Source organism: Desmodus rotundus, chromosome 12 (genome assembly GCF_022682495.2).
Source record: "Desmodus rotundus isolate HL8 chromosome 12, HLdesRot8A.1, whole genome shotgun sequence".
In the NCBI taxonomy this organism is placed as follows: Eukaryota; Metazoa; Chordata; class Mammalia; order Chiroptera; family Phyllostomidae; genus Desmodus; species Desmodus rotundus.
Window position 1 is genome coordinate 77,938,009 of NC_071398.1, and position 21,740 is coordinate 77,959,748.

Below are 21,740 nucleotides of genomic sequence, written 5' to 3' on the forward strand. Positions count from 1 at the left end.
GAGATACAAGATGGCTTTTTAGTCCCTCACTCTTAAACACTAGCAGGTACTAAGGATTATATACTGAGGAAAGCCTTTGACACGAGTGATAGAAACAAAACAAACACAAATACAGAAAGTACAGCCCTGACCCGTGTGGCTCAGTCGGTTGGGCATCGCCCCCAAACCGAAAGGTCACAGATTTGATTCCTAGTCAGGGCACATGCCTGGGTTGTAGGCCAGGTCCCCCACTGGGGGCCCGCGGGAGGAGGCAACCTATCCCTAGGTGTTTCTCTTGCACATCAATGTTTCCCTCCCTCTCCCTCTCTCTCACTCCCTTCCCCTCTCTCTAAAAATAAATAAAACCTTTTAAAAGTACATAGAGCCCTGGCTACTGTGGCTCAGTGTATTGGGCACTGGCCTGCAGCAGAAAGGTCACCAGTTCGGTCCCCAGTCAGGGCACATGCCTTGGCTGCAGGCCAAGTTCCCACTTGGCGGTGCATGTGAGACGCAACCGATCCATGTATCTCTCACACATTGATGTTTCTCTCCCTCTCTCTCTCCCTCCCTTCCTGTCTCTCTAAAATAAATAAATAAAATCTTAAAAAATAATAAAAATATATAGAAAGTGCAGAGTAGAAAAATTTTAAAACCTATCAATAATTTTCATACATAAACTAGAGAAGATACTGTACGTATGAAACAAAAACAGAATGCCATAAAAAAGTGATATGCACCCCTTGCCCAGTTGCTCAGCTGGTTAGAGTATCCTCCCCACACACCACGGTTGCTGGTTTGATCCCCAGTCAGGGCACACACAAGAAACCACCAACGAATGTATAAATAACTGGAACAATAAATCGATGTTTCTCTCTTTCTTTCTATCTTCCTCTCTCTCTCTCTCTCAAATCAATAAATAAAATTTAAAAAATTAGATTAATATTTTAAAATATTAACATTTTTAAAGACCTTATTTAGAGATTTTTAGAGAGAGGGGAGTGGACTAGGAAGAGGAGAGAAACATCAATGTGTGAAAGAAACACTGATCAGCTGCCTCTTCCACACCCTGCAACCCAGACATGTACTCTGACTGGGAATCGAACCTGCAACCCTTTGGTTTGCAGGCTGGTGCTCAATCCACTCAATCACACCAGCCAAGGCTAAAAAACCTTTTTTAAAATTATTTTTAGTGTTGTTCAATTACAATTGTCCTCATTTTTCCCCCATTGCTCTTCCCTGCCCTGCCAACACCCCATCCCTCATTCAGTCCCCACCCCCACACCCGTTGTCCTTGTCCATGTGTCCTTTATACATGTTCCTTGACTTGACCCTTCCTCCTCTTTCCCGTTATGCCCCTCTCCTCTCCCTTTTGGTCACTGTCAGTTTGTTCTTTATTTCCATGTCTCTGGTTCTGTTTTGCTCAGTTGTTTGTTCTGTTGATTAGGTTCCACTTATAGGTGAGGTCATATGGTATTTGTCTTTCACCACATGGCTTACTTCATTTAGCATAATGCTCTCCAGTTCCACCCATGCTGTCATAAAGGGTAGGAGCTCCTTCTTTCTTTCTAAAAACTATTTTAAAAAATATAAGAGCACAGGGCGACCAAGCAGAGGTGCCAGAGGATGGAATGAATATATATGGATAAATAAAATTCTCACTAGAAGAGTTGGAATAAAAGTTTTAAAAAATCAGAGAACTGGCCCAGAAATATCTGAATAATGAGTTCCAGAAAAAAAGAAAGAGCAGAAAAAAACAGAGGGGAGTAACTCATCAATGGAATAATTACAGCCCTGACTGGTGTGGCTCAGTTGGTTGGAGAGTCTTCTCCCAAACTGGAAGGTGGTCAGTTCGATTCCTGGTCCTAGGCTGCAGGTTTGATCCTGATCAGGGGAGTCAGGGCTCTATGAGAAGCAACCAATCAATGTGTCTCTCCCTCCCTTCCCCTCTCTCTAAAAATAAATAAATAAAATCTATTTATTGAGGAAAAGGAAGAATCTGTGAGGCTGAGATGGACAGAGGAAAGATCTACTCCATAGATTTCCATCAATAGATACTTAAAACTAAATAAATCAAGAAATAGCCATAAACACATGTTGCTTAGAAACAGAGATAAATTACCCAAAATTAGTTAAAATAGTTTGTTTGCATGTTGAATGTTGTTGTCTCGGGAACAGAAAGAAGTGGGAGCTAGGACCACTGTTTTGCATTAAATTTTGTAGAAATCGGCATCTTTAGATTATGTGCGTATGTAACTTAAATAACAGCAGCAACAACAAACTCAAATGCACAGAAGTGAAGTTACCATGATCTTTGCTTCTTAATTAGTTTCATCGCTGGTCCACACATGACCCTCACTGATTCATTTTAGATGGATATAATCAATACCCACATACCTGTCACCCCAACCTTTCCCACTAATTGATGCTTTCCTATGCTCCCCTTCCTAATCAGGCCTCCCACTTCCCCCCAACACTAGGTATTCACTGTCCTAAAACTACATATATGTAGTTTTTTTCACATCTGTTTACTCCTGAAATTACTGTTCAATTTCAGCTGCTTTTAACTTTATCATCAAAAGGGTGACAAGCTGTAATGGCTAACATGTTTTACTCAGTATTATATTTCTTAGATTCATCCACGTTGAATATATTTGTTTTTTTAATAATATTCCTTTATATGAATCTGCAGCAGTTTACTATGCATTCTCCTGCTGATGAAGATTCGAGTTGTTTCTAAGTTTTCACTATTATGAACAAACCTGTTATGTTCTTCTCCACATTTCCTAGTGCACACACACAGTACCTCTCTTGTCTACTCTATACATTTAGGAGTGGAAACAATGGACCCTGGCTGGTGTGGCTCAGTGGATTGAGCGCAGACTGAGAACCAAAGGGTCGCCCGTTCAATTCCCAGTCAGGGCACATGCCTGGGTTGTGGGCCATATCCCCAGTGGGGGGCTTGGGAGAGGCAACCATACATTGATGTTTATTTCCCTCTCTTTCTCCTTTCCTTCCCCTTTCTCTAAAAATAAATAAATAAAATCTTAAAACAAAATGTCCTCAGGTGAGGATTTTAAAAAATCAACCAGTGAATGCATAAATAAGTGGAAGAGATTGATGTTTCTCTCTCTCCCTAAGACAATAAATAAATAAATAAATAAATAGTCAGAAACTTCATTAATTTTTTTCCGAAGGATAGTATATATAGGGAGTTATAATACAAGCACTTTAAAGAAAAATAGCTAATATTATTATACTAATGGCTAATAGCAAACACATAATAGCCAATAGTATTTACTATTGATATATTACATATATCACATATATTAACTGATTTATCAACATCCCCCTTTACAGATGAGAAAACTGAGGCACCGAAAGGTTGAGTAACTTGGAGCAGGTCACACAGTTGGGAAGGGTGGAGGTGGGACTTAAGCCCAGGCGAGCTCCTAAGCCCATCCCACCCACACTCACCCACTGTAGCAGTGCCAGGGCATGATGCTGGCACCTTAGAGGCTCGCTGCAAAGGAACCCATTTTCTCAAACTAAATATTGCTCAATAACTAATATGACAAATACAGTGATAACCAATTTTATCAAACACTCAGTATGTTTCAGGCTCCGTTCAAAGCACCTTAAATACATTAGTGCATTCTTTTTTACAGACACAGAAACTGAAACACCACATTTTACAGACATGCCAACTAAGACTCAGGTTAATTAGATAGCTTTCCTAAAGTGACATAGTGTGTTAATGGTGGGGCAGGTACTCACACCCTGTTATCTCTGATTCCTAACCCCCATGATTCCTCCTAAAATGCATAAAAACAGGGCTGCTCTTTTATTTTGGGTGGCATGCATGAGAGGGGCAATAGAGATACAGTTTTGAAAAACACTGGTATAAACTCCCCATATTCCTCTTGTCCATTTTCCAGTGGGGGTAACTGGGGCCAAGAAGTTGTGATGGCAGTAGGACACCCAGCACTGAGGGCTGGAGCCAACCCTCTTCTCTCCCTCCTCTCTTTCCTCTCCCTTCACCCCACATCATCGATCCATCTCTCTCTCTCTCTCATTTAAAGGGAAGAAACGGTCATTTCCTTTGATCCTCATGAGTAGGTGTGGTTTCCACATGGGTAATCTCCTTTACCGCTCCATAAGATAGTTATTTGTATTTGTATTTGCATTTTTACAGTGGAAGAAAATTTTGTTTAGAAATCCTAAACGTTGAAATTAAGAACAATCTGACAGTAACCAGAGGGGAAGTGGGAGGGGATAGTGGGGGGAAGGGGGAAGGCTTTTCAGGAACAACTATAAAGGACACATGAACTAAACCAAGGCCCGGTGGAAGCAAGGGAGGGAGGTGGGTTTGGCTGGGGTGGGGGGGCAGTAGTGGGGAGTAAACACAGACAACTGTAATTGAACAACAATAAAATAATTAAAAAAAAAAAGAAATTCTAGTTAAGTCTTTGCCAAAAGCAAGATTCAAACCCAGACACCCTGCACCCCCACCCCCCCGTGCAAACCCAGGTTGTGGCCACTAGAGCACCCTCGACCCGTCCCTCTGGCCGCTCAGCCCAGTCAATCTTCCTGATACGGTCGGGAAATGTCCACCTCATCTTCCCTGACCTTCCTCCTCCACAGACCTGCTCCAGAACCTGACAGCCAGATCTGCACCCACAAATCTTCTCTGCTCTGGGGCCCCAAGTCCCCTGACTTCTGTCCTGACCTCCCTCCCACACAAATGTAGAAGCAAGCACCGGCATTTGCACATTAAAGTCTGCACAGCACTAAGACCTGAATCCCAAGGGATGCAGGCTTATGCCCACCTGCCCCTGTAACTGACCCTCTTTTGGCTGGATTGTTAGGGGCACCTGGGAGTTGGTTGATGTTGATCGTTTGTAAGGAGAACGTGGATATTAAATTGCATCCAAGGCCTGGGAGATCACAGCAACAAAGGAAACTCTGGCTGGTTTATTGCAACCGGCATCTGTATGGTGAACTGAGACAGGCCCAAGAGATTTGTTGCAAAAAGAACGTAGAAACCTTGTTGCCACAGGATTTTATGATGCAACTGAAGGGGACAAATGGATGGACTCTTAGTTTTAATGAAATTGGGGTTTGCTAAATTGAAAGTGGTTTTAAAATATTTGTTGCACTGAACCTGTTCATATTTATAACACTGACCTGGACAGTAAAAGGAAACTTACTGCGACATAAGGTATACACAAATATCTTTAAAAACTTGTGACAAGGGTCTCTCCTAACAACAATAAGAACAACAAAGGAAAATGCTAGCCTGACAGAAACTGGACTGTCACACTGACTGCATTTCAAAGTGGAGTGCATTGCAGAATAAACACCTGCTGGAATCTGGCTGCTGTGTTGTGACAAGTTTGGATTTGCTATTGAACAAATCTGCAAGTCTGTGGCTGAAGACATGCTCTCTTCTCTCAACAGGACCTTGCAGAGTGCCCCACTGTGCCAGCAGCCTGAGGCCTGGAGTGCCTATGGACAGGGCCGGAGGGACTCTTGTCACAGGGGCAATGACGTTAAGAAGGCACACCGTCATAAGGCAAAACTTGTGAAGTGCGCTGCTATGGGCAGGACAACCAACGGACACGAGAGACCGAGGGACCTGCAGGCCTCAGCTAACGATACACAGCTATTCCGCACCTCTGATGTTGGCAGGGCAGCGATGTTATCCCATCTTCCTGAGGAAACTGAGACTAAGAGCTAAATTCAGGGGGTCATCCAAGTCCTCATGACTGGGGAACTGCAAGCAGGGTAAAATGTGGACCTGGGCCTTTTGGCTACATCCTGCACTTCTTTGCAGAGAAACTGCATGTGCCTTGAAGTAGAATCAGGAAAAGTGTGGGAAGAAAAACTCACATTTTACCTATTCAAACCTAGACAATTTTGTTGCAAAATTTTAAGGATATGGACATGCTATAACACACGATTCAAATATCTTATTTCTAGAAGACCATAAGTGTCTGAAATTTGGGCAAATCCAAGACCACTACAGTGACAGCAAATCAAAGATATAATTAAAATAAAGTCTTGTTTGGCTCAGTGGGAAGAGACCTGAGTTCAAGTTTTGGTTCTGTCACCAGATAAGACATAACCTAGGCTAAAATGTAGTCTCTGGGATCCAGCAAAATCATACTACCTCTTTAGGTCCCTGCTGTAGGTAAGCAACGTTTGCGAAGCCTTCCCAGATTCTCTCCCACTCCCACTCCGCAAGCTGATGATTTGGGATTTACTGGCTTCTACTATCTCTTCCCACTAGAATAGGGCTCACTTTCCCCACCTCAGCTAGTCGTAGAGTCCAGCTCTCTTTTGCCAGTAAGTAGCATATAGAACTGAGATCTATCTAGTGCAGCCGGAACGTGGCCACTTTGTGCCATAACCCCTCTGCTACCTTCTGGCAACCAAACTCAAGCCATTCCTCCCCAACAAAGATCGCCGTAGGACGCAAATTCCCGACGTTTCCAGGGCCACCCCACTGACTGTAAGCACGTGGAGGTCCAGGGCAGACCTCTGCGCGCAGCGGCACTGCGCCCACCCCTCGCCCCGACGCCAAGCTGGCTGCCAAGCACGGCGAGCGCCGAGCACACGCTCGTGGATTGGGATGGAGTAGAGGGCAGCAAGACACTCGAGTAGAAGTCGCCTTGACTGAGTGAAGGCCACGGTTGTGAGCGCCCCGCGGGGTCGGGGGAGGGGCGCCAGGCCGTTCCGTCCAGCGGGGCGCCAACTCCTCCCGCCGAGCGGGCACCCACTGACTGTAGGCACACAAAGCCTGCTCGGCGAGTTCGGCGATCGGCTCCGCACGCCTGGGTCGCCGCGCGCCGCCCTCCGGCTTCAGGTTGGGCGTCGGGCGGTGACAGGCCCGGGCGTCCGGAAGCTGCGCGCATCGAACCGCGGCGGGAGGGGGTGCCGAGGGGAAGGAGGAGGAGTGGGGGAGGAGGGAGCTGGAGTGGGGACCCGGAGGGGGGTGGAGGAAGAGGCCTCGCGCAGAGGAGGGAGCAATTGAATTTCAAACACAAACAACTGCACGAGCGCGCACCCACCGAGCCGGAGCGTCGTCGCCCCGGATCGGCGCCCGCCCCGTCCGTGCGGCGCGCGCGGGGAGTCGCCGTGGCCGCGCCAGAGTTTGGGCCGGGGACCGCCATCGAGGCGGGGGCCGCGCGAGGGCCGGAGCGGAGCGGCGCCGCCACCGCCGCACGCGCCAACTTGGGCTCGCGCTTCCCGGCCCGGCGCGGAGCCCGGGGCACCCGGAGCCCAGCTATGTCGCGATCCAACCGGCAGAAGGAGTACAAATGCGGGGACCTGGTGTTCGCCAAGATGAAGGGCTACCCACACTGGCCAGCCCGGGTGAGCAGCGCGGCTAGTCGTTCGATTCCCCTCCGGGCTTGGGTTGCATAACACCGGGAGGGCGCGAGCGCTCCGCGAGGAGGGGTGGGGGCGGCGGGGTCTGAGCCCTGGACTTTTTCCCTAGCGCCTCCAAGCCCACTCGCTTGTTACATAATGGGGGAGGTGACGGGGTGAGGGCAGCGAACACCTGGCAAGACGGCGTCCGAGCACAGAGGCGTGTGCACGGCGTGGGGACCCGAGTGCACGGGTCACTTCCCGACTTGGCTCTACGTGCTCAGTCAGCTCCCTGCCCCCCGTACTCCCGGCGGTTTCGGACCCGCTCCCTGGGTTTGAGCCGACCGTGTGGCTCCTCCCACCCCCCCAGCGCCACCGACACCCCCTCTGGGACCCCCTTAAAGACCCCTAGCTTCTTCATTGATTGTTGCCTCCAGCTCAGACTCCTCCCTGGGTTAAATGGTTAAAGGAGGATCTCATCCTAGAAAGGAATAGACGGAGGTGGAGTTCGTCTGTAGAAAACTTTAGTTCAGAGCGTCCGTAAGAGGTGTTGAAGTTGAGAGGGTCGAGGAATGGTTGGGGACGGCGTAAGAAGGGATCTGCCTAGCTCGGAAATTATCCGCCAGAGCCCTTCTTCACTCCTCAGCCCCACAAAAATACACCTCCATATGCTGCCAACTCAAATTTGGGGCTGAGGGTGGCAGGGCCCCTGTAGGACAGTGAAGTCCACCCCATACTGCCTCTTCGTGGAGGCGAGGTGGGGTGGAGAGCCCGAGTTGCTTCTATTCCACTCCCCTTCTCCTCCCCTGTCCCCCGCCCCCTAGTGTGAGCCTCTCGCGCCAGAAAGGCCCAGACTGCCATGTGGTGGATCAGCCCGCCAATATGAGGGCTCCTCCCCACTTCCAGCCACCTGTCCAGGTGGGAGGGTGGGGCCCAGAAGCCCTTCTTGGTGTGTGTGTTGTCAGGTGTCCCTATGCTGAGGCAGGTGAAGTAAGAAGGGAGGGAGGTGGCCAGAGGGTTCTGGAGGAATTTGGGGGTGTCACAGTGGGCAGTGTCTCTGGCACCTTATTTCAAAGTTGGTGTAGGGAGGCCTTGGTATTAGGTACAGATGCCTAGAATGTGAAACTGGTGCAAAGTAAAATTCAAAGGCAGAGAGGGGAAGGGCATCTTCAGGGCCAGGGGGCCAAGTGCAGAATTGTCTTAAGGCTGTTCTCTTGATTTTAGTCTGTGTCTCTTTATCTGGCCCAGGTCCTGCTCTGAGCTTAAGAAGTTACCTCAGGATCCTCTCCAGGGTGTCAGGCTAACTTTGGGGTCACTCTGAGAAAACCCAGAAGACCCTTCCTCACGCTGTACCCTCTCCTGAGGAATGTGCCTTATCCCAGATGCCTTGTTTACTGAAACTTCTAGATGCCTGGCCTCTAGAATGGGGGTGAAATACAAAGAGAAGCAGGACTCCCAGCTTCCAGGGCCTCCTAGAGGACTGGGGAGGCAGTGTGAAGCAGCAGGCGCAGCAGCCTTGTGTGCGCATGTGTGTGTGAACACGCATGTATGTTACCCTGCACCTTTGATCCAGCCAGCTTCTTGGCCTAGATGCCAAGGTCCTGGTGGGCAGGGCAAGCACTGAGTCCAGGTCTTCACCACTCCTGCCTCCTGGGGTGGGACAAAGTCCAGAGACTGGGCTAAGGTCAGGGGCATGGGGGGTACAGCTGGCATGTGGGTTGCAGGGAATCCCTTCCACATCAGGGGAGAGAAAAAGGATCGAGGGAGACACGGATGGGTCCACATTGACCCTGTGAGGAAGATTCAGGTTTCTGGTGGCCCCCTGAAGAGGGCAGTGCTTGGGACTGGGATGCCATCCATTCTGTCTCTTTCCACTGGCCTCCAGGGCAGGGGGTGGGATGGGGAGGCAGAGGCTCTTCCTTTGTTGATGCCTGGACCTTTCAGATAAAGTTAGGGCTGGGGGAAGGCGATCAGAAGGGACCCCAAAGCTGGGGCCCCACCCTTTGCCTGTGCTCTGGCTCTTGACTGTTACAACTGGGGGGGAGGGGTCGGGGAGCGCTACACCCAAGGCTGTTTTTATCTGACATGCATCTCCCTTGAATGCCAAAAGGACAAATCGAAGCTCCATCCACTGGAGATAGTCTTAGTGCCTAGAGTGGCAAAGCCTGAAGGGGCCTGGCCCCTTCAGAGGGGAGGAGGAGTAGGGACCACCCCTCCGCTGTGCTGAAGGCCACTTCCTAGACTTTTCCTTCCAAAGCCCCTGCTTCTGGGTAGCATGGCTGATTCTGAGTGAGACTAGAACAGCCCAGTGCTGGGAGAGTCCAGCCAGAGGGGCCACGTGGTAGGCAAGACCTGCCTGGAAGGATGGTGTGACTCCATCTTGACCTTCTCCTTTCCCTCTTCCTCCTGCCTGACTTCCTGGGGGATCTCCAAGCACTTAACAATTAACCTCCAAGAGTCAGGGATTCTCCCCACCTCCCCAGGTTCCTTCCTCCAGAATTTCTCTCTTCCTGTTTCACAGACCCAGAAAACCTGAGCAGCCAGAGGGCCTCACCCCTCTTTCTCCCTCTGCCCCTCCCCCACATCCAGGCGCCACCTTCTCTTTTCTTCTGCCTCTCTGGTTTGCCACACTTTCCTGGCCCCAACTGTCTCCTGCCCCAGATTTTCCGGTTCCTGGGTCAGGTGGGGCCGTGGCCCTGGGTGTGGTGGTCAGAAACCTGGCAGTGTGGGCTTGGCCTTCCCTGCTGCCTTCCTCCCAAACTGGGCAGGCCACCCTAGACTTGGATTTGGTTTGAGGCTGAGGGTGAGGTATTCAGTCCTCACCCCCACTCCTCACCTGGGAACTTGAGATCCCCTTTCAGACCTCCAGGTGCCCATGGGCTCTGGGAAGACTGGATTTCATATGCTCAGACCTGTCTGATGGAGCTAGGCAAATGCAGAGGGAGGGGTGGGAGTAGGTGGGCCTGGCCTGGGAGAAGTAACTTGCTTGGATTCCTGGAATGGCAGAGAAGTAGCAGAGCCCCCTCCCCTGTTGGGCCAGTGGAGGGGGTGCAGTGGGGTCTCCGGCACTCATCTGGTCCCACCCTGACCCACTTAGCCTTGACTCACTTGCCGAGTCACAGCCTGGATATAAAGACACTACCTGGGAGACATATGTCTGTAGTGTGGGTACAGGCCTCCCCAGAGAAGTCATATCATCTTTCCAAATGTAAGAAAAGACATTTCCTTTGTAGCTCGGAGGATGAAGGGTCCACTACAGAAGGGATTTCTCCCCTGGGAGGTGGGGTGAGGCATTGGAAACTCCGTGGAGTGAAAAGAGCACACCTCCTGGCCCCTTCCCCCTAAGTGCCTCCACGCAGGGTGAGGGTGGCTGTGGGGGTGGGGGGGCGGGTGACACTTAGGGGATAGGTCTGCCTATCTGCCCAGGCCTGGCCTCTCTTCTCTAGACCCACCCTTTACTTGGCCAGAGGCCAGCAGCAGGGCTGGTATATCTGGTGTGTCTCATTCTATTTTTAATTCCCACCCATTCTTTTGTTTCTCTCCCGCCCCCGAGGCTGGGCAGCTGGTTGCCTCCTGGGTCCTGTCACACCGGTCAGCTCGCCCTCTCCAAGTTTGCTTTCCACGGGAAAGAGGCTGGTGGTCAGGGGAGCGGCTTTGCTATGGCTGTGCTCCTTGAGAGGACGTCACTCATCTCACCCCTCTCCTGAGTCTGTTTCTCCTCTCTCACATTTCCTATGAGCATGTTGCTGCCCTGGCTCAGGTGTGCGCACTGAGAACGCAGAGCCCAAAGTTTGCTGCTGCACTCTTAGCTGGAGAACCTCAGATCCCCGCACCCCCCCCCTCGCGCCCTGTTCCTGGTGCAGCCATCCACCAGGGAAAAAGCATAGGGAAGGGGGTTGCTATTACTGTACTGTGCCAGTCTCCTGGGATCTCTTAAGCCCTGAAGGCTCTCATTTTGTTTTTTGCTTCTCCCTCTGAGAAGAGGGTGGGGAGCTAGCTGGTAACTGGACCCAGGTGTCCTGGCCAAGGACAGGCTCCTCCTCCTCCGCCCCCACTTCAGGTCCAGCTTCCTGAGAAAGGGCCTAGGCCCTCCAGCCTTAGCTGTGGTTTCAAGCACGACCCAGGACCCAGGTGCCAGAGTCTAGGCTTGGGGGTGGGGTGTGTTTTAGTGTCCCCTCCTCCCCAATCCAGAGAGAAGGCCCGGGGGGGAGGGGTGGTCACATTCCTGATTGCTGAGTTGCCCCGGGGGCGGGGTTGGGTTGTCATGGCGATGGAGCTCATGTGTTGGGGGGGCGGGGGACAGTGTGCTTTTCCACCCCCTGCATTCACACCCCAGAGTCTCCTGGTCATGGGGAGGGCCCAGTCGGTGCCCGGCCTTCCTGGGGGGAGGGGCCGGACCTCTGTCCCTAGAGGCCACAGGGCAAGTGGGGGAGGTGCCCAGGAGCCTGAAGATTCCATGTCTGGAGCAAGATGCCCCTAAAATTCGTGCCCGGGGCTTCACCGCCTCTCCTGGGTGTATCTTAGCTCATTTCCATCGTCCCAGCGTACATGTCTCCCCTGGCCACCAGTCAGGTACTCTGATGCGGTCTTGCTGCGTTAATCACTGCCTTGGCCTGTCTCTTTCCTATCTGCGCCTGGGGCCCCAGTCAACATGGCCACCTGGCCGCTGTCCGGAGGGAAGCCGGGCTGCTGGAGCTGCTGCAAGTGCTTCTGGGAGTTGTAGTTTGCCCTCAGTTCAGCTTGGCCTGGGCTTCCTGGGCCTAATGTGAGAGGCTGGCTGGGCCGTTGACTCTCTCCATTTCCCTGACCTCAGACCTCTTTCACCTTCACCACCACATTGCTCTAAGTACCCAGGACATGTGGGGCAGGGGACCAAGTCAGGAGATCTGTCTCCAAGACCTGGCCCTTACTAACTTGCCCTGTTATTTTGGGCAAATCACTTTCTCTGCCCTCAGTTTTTTCATCTGTAAAGGGAGAGAGTTTGACTACATCAAGTGTCTTTTAAAGTGTTCTCCAGGAGCCTTTGGGGGCTGCTGCTGAGGCGAGTGAGGTGAAACAGGCAGCCCCTTTGCCTCACCCCTCCACTACAACCAGAGCTGTCTGATTTTATCTATTTCAGAGACTGGGTCAGCCATCCTTTGTGCATCTGCTGTGTGCTAGACACTGCTGGGGTGAAAACAGACCTGCTCTCTGATTGCAGGGCAGGTAGAGTCCACACAGACATTAATCAGATGATAATATGAGGAACTGTACAATTGGAATTGGGGAAAGCACTCTGAAGGAGAGATGGATGGGTGGCTTTCTGGGGGAAGAGGTGATAGGGCTGAGGTTGGAAGGCTGGTCGGGTCAGTGCAGCTGGGAGGCTGCAGGATCAGTCTGACTGGGGCAGCAGGCAGAGGGGCTGCCCCCTGGGTGAGGAGAGGAGAGTGGGCACGGATGTGGGGCGTGCTCTGAGCAGGCTGTAGTCACGTGGTCCTCACAACCCTGTGGCCTAAGTACTATGACTGTGTATTTTACAGATGATGAAACAGGCAGAAAGGTTCTAATGTAAGTTGCTCAATGTCATACACATACGGGTGGCAGCATTGGGATTCAGACCTTGACGTTAAGGAGAAGAGGCGAACTAATGGGTGGGCCCTAGAGTCATGAAAAGCCATTGAGAGATTTCCAGCAGGGGGAGGAAATGCTCACTCGGAGCAACGCTTTGAAAGGCCCACTCTGGCCGCATTGGGGAGCATGGGTTTCAGTGAGGCAGAAATGGAGGCTGAAAGAAGAGATAGATGCTGTAGTTTTAGTCCAGGCGGGAGGTGGCAGTGGTTGAACCAGGGTGGTAGCAAAGACACGGAGCTTATGGTCAGGACCTGGGCATGTTGAGGGCAGAATGGATGCTGTTCCATTTGTGAAGGAGATGGGGGTGGCTCTGGGGCTTCCGCTGGGCTATCATGTTTGACTTTGAACAAAGTTCCACTGCTGAGAATGATTCTAAAACCGTCTTGATGATCTGCTGGGTCCCTCTCAGTCCTTTACACAAATGTGCCTTAGAGGTCAGCCCCGCAGCCCCAAATCCACAACCTCCAGCTCAAGCTCACTTTCCTCATCTTGCTTGCAGATTGACGAGATGCCTGAGGCTGCAGTGAAATCAACGGCCAACAAATATCAAGTGTTTTTTTTCGGGACCCATGAGACGTGAGTGACGGGGCTGAGGTGGGGAGGGCTGTGGGCAGTCCACGTTGGGGAAATGGGTGGTTATGGTGCCCCTTCCCTGTTGGGCTGTGCAGCTCAGAGGCAGTGAGGGGCTCGAGAGCACAGTCTCCCATCTCTCACCAGGGCATTCCTGGGCCCCAAAGACCTCTTCCCTTACGAGGAGTCCAAGGAGAAGTTTGGCAAGCCCAACAAGAGGAAAGGGTTCAGCGAGGGGCTGTGGGAGATCGAGAACAACCCTACTGTCAAGGCCTCTGGCTACCAGGTGAGCTGCCAGCTGCCCAGGAGACCCCCTGGAAAGCAGGTGTGGACATAGGCTCCGGACACCCCGGACCCACACTTGATGTCTTCTGGAACGGGTCTGAGAAACACCGGGGCTTTCAGAGTAGGAGCTAATAGGGTGGGGGGACGGGGGAGGCTTCTGTTGAGGGGATGGGGTTGCAGGTATGAGGTGTAGTTGTGGTGAGGCGTGGGGGGGCAAAAACAGGATGGAGGCGGTAAGTGGGGAGGCCTTTGTTGGTCCCAGCAAGAGTGTAGGACTTGGCCTTAACTCTTCCGCAAAGGCTTCCTGGAGGAGGTGCTCGTGAGCCGGGCAGGGTGAGGCGGGCAGGATGAGGCGGGAGGGTGGGGGGCGGGGGTTGGCGGGGAAAGGGTCCCAGCTCCCTTTGGGAGAAGTTGACCCGAGGTTTTGCCTCCTGCTCCAGCCCTCCCCCCTCCTGCACAGAGCCCTGCCTGCCCGGCCAGTGGGTTTACCCCGGGGCTAATCCGACAGAGGTGGGTCTCAAATCACTCGTGAGACTGGGCACCTGGGTGGGGGTGGGGGAGAGGTGGGAGAAGGAAAGAGTGAGTGGCCGAGGGAGGGGTCTGGGGAGGGGCCAGCATGGCAGGCACTGGTGCCACTCAGCCTCTGCTGTCACTGCCACAGTCCTCTCAGAAAAAGAGCTGCGTGGAAGAGCCAGAGCCAGAGCCTGAAGCTGCAGAGGGTGATGGTGACAAGAAGGGGAATGCCGAGGGTAGCAGTGATGAGGAAGGGAAGCTGGTCATTGACGAGCCTGCCAAGGAGAAGAATGAAAAGGGGGCGCTGAAGAGGAGAGCAGGGGACCTGCTGGAGGTAACTGCTCCTCCCTGGGGCCTAGGAGCCAGGTTCCCAGTCCGAGATACAGACCTGACCCCTGGTCTTAGGGAGCTGCTCGGTGAAAAGATGGAATACAAGGACATTTCAGCCATCAGAGGGATGGGAGGGACTAGGGATACCCAGGAAGGAGCCTCTGGGGAAAGGAGGGGTAGGCACAGGCTGGTGGCTGCCATCCTTCCTCTCCAGCCTCAGCCCTCGTCTGCCAATCCTGCCTAGGACTCCCCGAAACGTCCCAAGGAGGCAGAAGACCCTGAAGCGGAGAAGGAGGTGGCCATCTTGGAGGGTGAGCATCCCCTTCCTGTGGAGGTAGAGAAGAATAGTACTCCCTCTGAGCCTAGCTCTGGCCGGGGGCCTCCTCCAGAAGAAGAAGAGGAAGAGGCTGTCAAGGAAGATGCTGAGGTCCCAGGCATCAGAGATCATGAGAGGTGAGTGAGGCCCTGCCCTGGCAGTTTGGCCAGAAGGGCCCAGCCACCTGTGGAGAGGAGGAGGTGGAGAGCCTGCGGCTGTCAGCCTCTCAGGAGGCAGGAGGTGGGAGGCCGGGTGGGCTTTCCCAGGAGATTGGCACTGGCTGGGGCAAGGGCAGGCCAAGGTCTCATCATTAACCCTTCTCCCCTCCAACCCTCCCCTGCAGCCTGTAGCCACCAATGTTTCAAGAGGAGCCCCTGCCCCGTTCCTGCTGCTGTCTGGGTGCTATTGGGGAAACTGGCCATGGCCTGCAAACTGGGAACCCTTTCCCCACCCCAACCTGCTCTCCTCTTCCACTCACTCTCCCTCCCCAAGCCCAGCCCCTGGAGATTGACTTGGATGTGGCAAGCTACCTGGCCCTTACCTCCATGTCACCTTCACGTCCCCACACCCTGTGATCTGATCAGGGCTATGTCTTCTGCTCCGTGGGATGAGATGAGGCCTTTGTCCCTCCCTGCCTGGTGCTGTCTCCTAGGATTTCTCTTGGGGCCCGGACCAGCTGTTTCCACCTCTTGACACCCCTTTGCCCCTTCCCCAGGCATTTTGGACCTCTGGGTTGGTCGGGATCAGAGTTAGGAATAGAAAGGATGGAGGATAAACAGCAAGGGTGGGCTTCTGGGGTCTGAGAGGAGCAGTCCTCAAAGTAGGGTAGGGAGGTGGGCAGGAGATGGCATCTTCTTGAGCTCCTGTGCCTTCTTCCCACACTTACTATCCCAGCTGCCTAGAATCAGGGAAAATGGGACAGTTTGTGTGGAGGGACTCCCATAAATTCTTGATGATTAACGACACTGATCCTTCTCTTTGCTAATCCTAGGAGTTCTAGGAGTTGTAGTTAATTCATCAAAAGACTTTGAGGCTTCCCAGTTGTTTGGGCCAAGGACCTGAGATCTGAAGTGTTGACTTCACTCCGCTTGGATGGGAGTGTTGAGGAGTAGCTGTCCCCACTTTTAGATCTTGGGCCAGAGATGGGATACCCTGGGGAGATCCCTAGCTGCCCTTTTCCCTCTCCCCACAGTGCTCAAGGCCAGCCTGCAGTCACATGTCGCCCAGACATATGGAGAAGACACATTTTTTAGGAAATGTTTTTAATAAAAGAAAATTTAAAAAAAAATTTGAAGACCCCTTATCCCTTTGTGTGCCCCCCACACTGCTCCTTTCTTCCCCACTTTTGCCCTCATTTCTGAGGTACACTGGGAGGCTCCCCCTCTGTTACGGCTTGATGATTTTCCTTTTGTAGCTGGGGCTTTGGTGTTCCTTCTGGTGTCATTTCCCATCCACATACTCCCACCTCGTCCCCTCAGTGTTGTCACCAGATGCGATTTGTAACCCACTGAGTGGACAGGGAAATGAATGCCCTTTCCTTACCTCTTTCTAGTGGTCTCGATGCCTCTTCCATCTCGTGTCTGGTTCACCCTTGTCCCTCTCCCTAGGGCTCTGATGAAAAATTGCTGACTGTAGAAGTTTAGCTCCGAGAACCGTAGGCAATTTCAGTTCTAGGAAAATAAACCTGTTGATTACTACATGGGATTCTGACTGATTCTTTAGGGGGGAGGTGTATTGGAGAAGGGGAGAAGGGAAGGGAAATACAAGTGATTTCTAAATTAACTTCAGATTGAGGTGGGGGTGACAGCCTCTCCTCCATTCTCAAGCTGTTCGAAGTAACCAAAATTCTACATGAGGGGAAAGTCACAGAATAAACTACATCATTTCTTTCTGCTTCTCTTGCACAACCACTTTAACACAGGTTCCCCCAATAAGCACCCAGGAATGTAAAAAAAAAAAAGTTTGCACAAGAAGTAGGGTATAAGAAGGTGTCAATATCAACCAAAGCCCACGACGTCCGTGGAAGTAGGGGTATTTGAGCTGGTTGAGAGCTAGGTATACCCGGCGCCCTGAGCTGGTGATTAGAGGGGACGAGGTTGATAGGGTGAAATCTTCCCAGCACTCCTGTCAAGTTAAATGCCTGAATTAGGTCATATGAAATTCCTTCCAGATTTGACACTTTGTGACTAGATCATTGACTGGAAGGGCCCACGTTATATCCCTTCCTTCAGAACACCTATGGCAGTTTTTTAATCTCCTGACCCCCTCCAACAGAGAAGGGCGCGTGGGGGGGGTGGTCTATTGTCTGTACCCTTGCCTGGAAAGGGTGGCACTCTTATTTTGAACTGGAAGCCACGGACTCCTAGAAAATGGAGCCATCGGCTCAACTACAATTCCCAGCAGCCCGCATAGCCTGTTCAGGAATGTGCCAGGTGCGGCGGCCTTTCTCCTCCAACGTCCGACGTGCTTCTCGGTGATTTACGCTCCCTTGGTTTCCTACCTGACCCAATTTCCTGTTTCAGCGCGCTTCGTAGCTATGGACTACAACTTCCAGCATGCAGAGAGAGTAGGTTGGCTGAGCTTCCGCTCTACGATTAGACTACATTTCCCACAAAGCCGAGGGGCGGGGACGGGCGGGGCTCGGGGCCCACGTGTAGCAAGCAATTGGCACGACCTCTGCGGTGCAGCGGGAAGCAGAGGTGAGGCGGGTACAGCGGAGGTGTTGGCGACTTTCGGCTCGTCCTGGAGGCGGGTGCGGTAAGGGTCATCCTTTTCCTGGGCCGCCGCTCGGTGGTATCGCCCAGAGTTGTTCTGCACCGGAAGCTTGGCGCGGGTGGGTGCAGCTGGCTTCCTGGGGCCGGACTTCGCCCGCACCTGTGATGGGGCTGGCGGGGAAGTCTTTGGAATTGAGGCCTGAAAGTCAGACGCTCCCCGCAGTACCTTTCACGGCGCTTCCAGAGCTTGCCGCGAAAGTCCCACTGTGAAAGGGACACCACCCTCTCCAGGGTATGGAAGGAAAAAAGGGAAGGACCCAGGGGGATGGCTTTTGGGATCTCCTCCCAGAGCTTCAGATTTAGAATGGCTGAGGTTAAGGGACTTTTTGCAGTCGTCACGCAGGAGTCGTGGGTGTTAAGAGTGGCTCTGCTTCTGCTAGGCTGTATGACCTAGGACAGGCACTTCAGCTGTCCGGGCCTTGGTTTCCTTGTCTCCTGTCTACTTCACTCACAGGGCAGTGGGAAGATGAAATACCAGTAATAGTGAAGTTCCCAGCATTTGTCTGTCACACAGTAGTGCTCACTGACCATTTGTTGAGTCTGAATGGGGACGTTGAGACTTACAGTCAACTAGCAGTAGTTGAAAATAACATTAGGCCTCTTCCATATAGAGGAGTACAAAGAAAAAAATCACACAATATCCCATTGTTTAAATAAACCAGTTGGTGTGGCTCAGTGCTTTGGGCGATGCTCCACGGACCGAAATGTCACCGACTCGATTCCCGGGCAGGGCACAAACTTGGGTTGCTGGGCCAGGTTGGGGCCTGCGAGAGGCAATGGATGGATGTTTCTCTCCTCTTTCTCTCTCCCTTCCCCTCTCTCTAAAAGTAAGTTTAAAATCTTATTTTTTAAAAAAGATATGGTGCCCTGGCAGGTGTGGTGCAGTGGATTGAGCACCAGACTGCAAAGCAAGGGGTCTCTGGTTGGATTCCCAGTCGGGGCGCATGCCTGGGTTGCAGGCGGGGTGCATTAGAGGCAGCCACACATTGATGTTTCTCTCCCTCTATTTCTCACCCTTCTCCTCTCTCTAAAAATAAATAAACAAAATCTTAAAAAAAAAAAAAAAGACATGGTTAAAATGCAAACGTTATGGCAAGAATCAAGATGGAAAATAATAGCCCTCCCAAATGGTTCCTTTCCCCCTAAACAAGTACCTGAGTTATTTCCTGCCCATAAACATTTATGCCTGTACCAGAATATATATATTTTAAAATTTACCCCAACAGGATAATACTGTTCACATTTTTTAAACATTAAAAATAATTTGAATGACATCAACCACCCTGTAATGTTTTATGGATGATGAAAGAGACGCTTGCCTTGGGTCACAGAGTAAGGATGGTGAAGTAAGTACCAGAACCCAGGTCATCTGACTGCCAGTCCAGAGCTCTAGATGCTGTTATAGTGCACTTTATTTGTACTTTGAAGCTAGACTTCATTCTTAGCTATAAAACAAGATTGATGGTACATACTTTCTTTCTCAAATGAAGTGATACAGGAAAGCACATAGCGTGGTACCTGGCAGGTAGCAAGTGCTCAATAAACGGAAGCACTTACTTTTGCCCTTAGTTCTCTCACCACCTTGTAAATTTAGTTCATGATCCAAAATTGAGAGGCTTAGGATATATAATTTGTTGGGCAGTTTAGGACACAGTAGTCCTAGAGTCTGGCTCTGTGTCCTTTCATTTAGAAAAGAGGCTATCTTAAATTGGAGTGGTCTTTTCCTGACTGAAGGTAGGGATTGGAAGTGGTGTAAGGACATTTTAATCTTAGTTTCTATCTCTGTTCCCTGTCTGGTTGTTTTACTTCATAACTGCCTGCTTTTTGGCCCTATACCAGTGGTTTGTTCCACAACTTGGGTTTGGTTTTGTTTTCTTTTCCTATCCTGTTGTTTGTGCACTTATTTAATAACTTTTTATTGAGTACCTACTACCTGCTGGATTCAGGGGTAAGCTAGATAATGTGGTTCCTGGCCTCAGTGAACTTTTTGAACTTTGAAGTCAGACATATGTGGGTTTGAATGCTGATTCTTCTGCATGTAGCTTTTTTTAAAAAAGATTTTATTTACGTATTTTTAGAGAGAGCAGAAGAGAGGGAAACCAATGTGTGGTTGCCTCTTGCACGCTCCCTGCTGGGGACCTGGCCCGCAACCCAGGCATGTGCCCTGACTGGGAATTGAACCAGCGACCCTTTGGTTCGCAGTCCAGCACCCATGATGGCCACTGAGCCACTCCAGCCAGGGCTGTTTCTTCTGAATAGTAGCTTTATGACCATGGGCAAGTTAGTTAACTTCTCTGAATCTATTTCCTCTCTGAGGAAATAGACTCAGTAAAGTGAAGATGATATATTATGGGGATTCAGTGAGATGAGGTCCACTGAGCAATGGAGTAAGTGCTTTAAAAAGAAATTCCTCCCTTTGCTTCTTTGCCCCCTTGTTTCTACCTGTCTACTCCAGAGCTGACTAGGAAGGTTTCTGGGTCTTTCACTGGCCAAGGGATTCCTCAGAGCCTTCAGCCATGCGTCTCTCTGCCCTGTTGGCCTTGACATCCAAGGTCACTCTGCCCCCCCACTACCGCTATGGGATGAGCCGCCCAGGTTCCCTTGCAGACAAGAGGAAGAACCCTCCAGGGACCAGGCGGCGCCCAGTAGCTGTGGAACCCATTTCCGATGAAGACTGGCATCTGTTCTGTGGGGATAAGGTGAGAACCTCAGATGAGGTAGACAGGTAGGGGGCTCCTGGGGAAGGATCTCCCTCCCTGACCCTCATGTGTTGCCACAGGTGGAGGTCCTAGAAGGCAAGGATGCTGGGAAGCAAGGCAAAGTGGTTCAAGTTATCCGGCAGCGAAACTGGGTGGTCCTGGAAGGGCTAAATACAGTAAGTGAAGAGTGGGGTGGAGACGTTCAGGAAGCCTGTCCCATCTATCCCTTTCTATTAAGAGCAGCAAAGGAGTCAGGAGACTGGCTGAGGGGATGGTGAGGCAACTGAACCTTCTGTTTTTCAGCCTGGGCCAGATGCTCAGAGCTGTGGTATGCAGGTCGCCTTCACACCCTTTGATTTCTAACCCTCCTCTTTCGGACAGCATTACCGCTATATTGGCAGGACCAAGGACTACCGGGGAACCATGATCCCTAGCGAAGCACCCTTGCTCCACAACCAAGTCAAACTTGTGGATCCTGTGGACAGGTAAGCATGTGGGCTCTGGTTAGAGGGTTTCCCATCCTGAGTTCTTACGGATGTTAACCGCATTTATCCAATGGCAGTGGTGGTTTGGATGCTCTGGAAATTGAGAGGGGCCATCTCATGGACATGACCCCCTGTAGGCAATCCCAGTACAGAGGTAGCATTTTCAGCCATTGAATTTTAGGTTGTGGAGTAGCAGGGAGACCTGGCTCCCAGGCCTGGTGCATCTCTTCTGTCCACTAGGAAACCCACTGAAGTGGAGTGGAGATTCACTGAGGCAGGAGAGCGGGTCCGAGTCTCCACAAGATCAGGAAGGATTATTCCCAAACCTGAATTTCCCAGAGCTGATGGCATCGTCCCTGAAACATGGATTGGTGAGGCTGGACAAGGGACAGGAAGATGGGGTAGGGTGATAAAAGTGGGAGTAACGGATGTTAAGATCCTCACCCATCTTTATTCCTCTGGCTCACAGATGGCCCCAAAGACACATCAGTGGAAGATGCTCTAGAAAGAACCTATGTGCCCCGTCTAAAGACTCTGGAAGAGGAGGTGATGGATGCAATGGGGATTCAGGAGACTCGGAGACACAGGAAAGTCTATTGGTATTGATCCTGGGGAGAGCAGCTTCTCCCCTCCTTGTCTTAGCCTTGAGGGCTGGGGTCACATCTTCTTCAGTCATCAGTAAAGAGCCATGAGTCCTCCTCTGTGTGCAGCTGCTGTCTTCTGGCACCCCTAACCCATGGTGCCTGTTCCAGGGGCTGAAGGGAGGGAGCATCTGCCCCAGTGTATGGAAGTTAGCTAGCCTTAAGATGGC

General features: G+C 51.4%; 2 protein-coding genes across 11 annotated transcripts; both read left to right on the forward strand.

Annotated features, from left to right (window-relative positions):
- The first annotated feature begins 6,923 nt into the window (after nucleotides 1-6,923).
- Nucleotides 6,924-16,668, forward strand: HDGF (heparin binding growth factor). Of its 7 annotated transcripts, none has more exons than XM_071219727.1 (7): nucleotides 6,924-7,353; nucleotides 13,457-13,533; nucleotides 13,675-13,813; nucleotides 14,253-14,322; nucleotides 14,474-14,659; nucleotides 14,900-15,108; nucleotides 16,164-16,668. In XM_071219727.1, the coding sequence occupies exons 2-7, from the start codon at nucleotides 13,527-13,529 to the stop codon at nucleotides 16,222-16,224; spliced, it is 672 nt and encodes a 223-aa protein (XP_071075828.1). In that variant the 5' UTR covers nucleotides 6,924-7,353; nucleotides 13,457-13,526; the 3' UTR covers nucleotides 16,225-16,668. The 7 variants fall into 7 exon arrangements, with proteins under 7 accessions (XP_071075828.1, XP_024430142.1, XP_024430151.1 ...); XM_071219729.1 differs by lacking the exon at nucleotides 6,924-7,353 and adding an exon at nucleotides 11,880-11,919; XM_071219728.1 differs by lacking the exon at nucleotides 6,924-7,353 and adding an exon at nucleotides 12,928-12,977.
- Nucleotides 16,669-17,587: 919 nt separating this feature from the next.
- On the forward strand, nucleotides 17,588-21,627 carry MRPL24 (mitochondrial ribosomal protein L24). 4 transcript variants are annotated; one of them, XM_024574348.3, is made up of 6 exons: nucleotides 17,588-17,670; nucleotides 20,201-20,444; nucleotides 20,525-20,620; nucleotides 20,826-20,929; nucleotides 21,170-21,300; nucleotides 21,399-21,627. In XM_024574348.3, exons 2-6 carry the CDS (start codon nucleotides 20,262-20,264, stop codon nucleotides 21,533-21,535), a joined length of 651 nt encoding a protein of 216 aa, XP_024430116.2. In that variant the 5' UTR covers nucleotides 17,588-17,670; nucleotides 20,201-20,261; the 3' UTR covers nucleotides 21,536-21,627. The 4 variants fall into 4 exon arrangements, with proteins under 4 accessions (XP_024430116.2, XP_024430124.2, XP_045060823.2 ...); XM_024574356.4 differs by having other exon boundaries at nucleotides 17,609-17,728; XM_045204888.3 differs by lacking the exon at nucleotides 17,588-17,670 and adding an exon at nucleotides 17,696-17,804.
- Nucleotides 21,628-21,740: the final 113 nt, after the last annotated feature.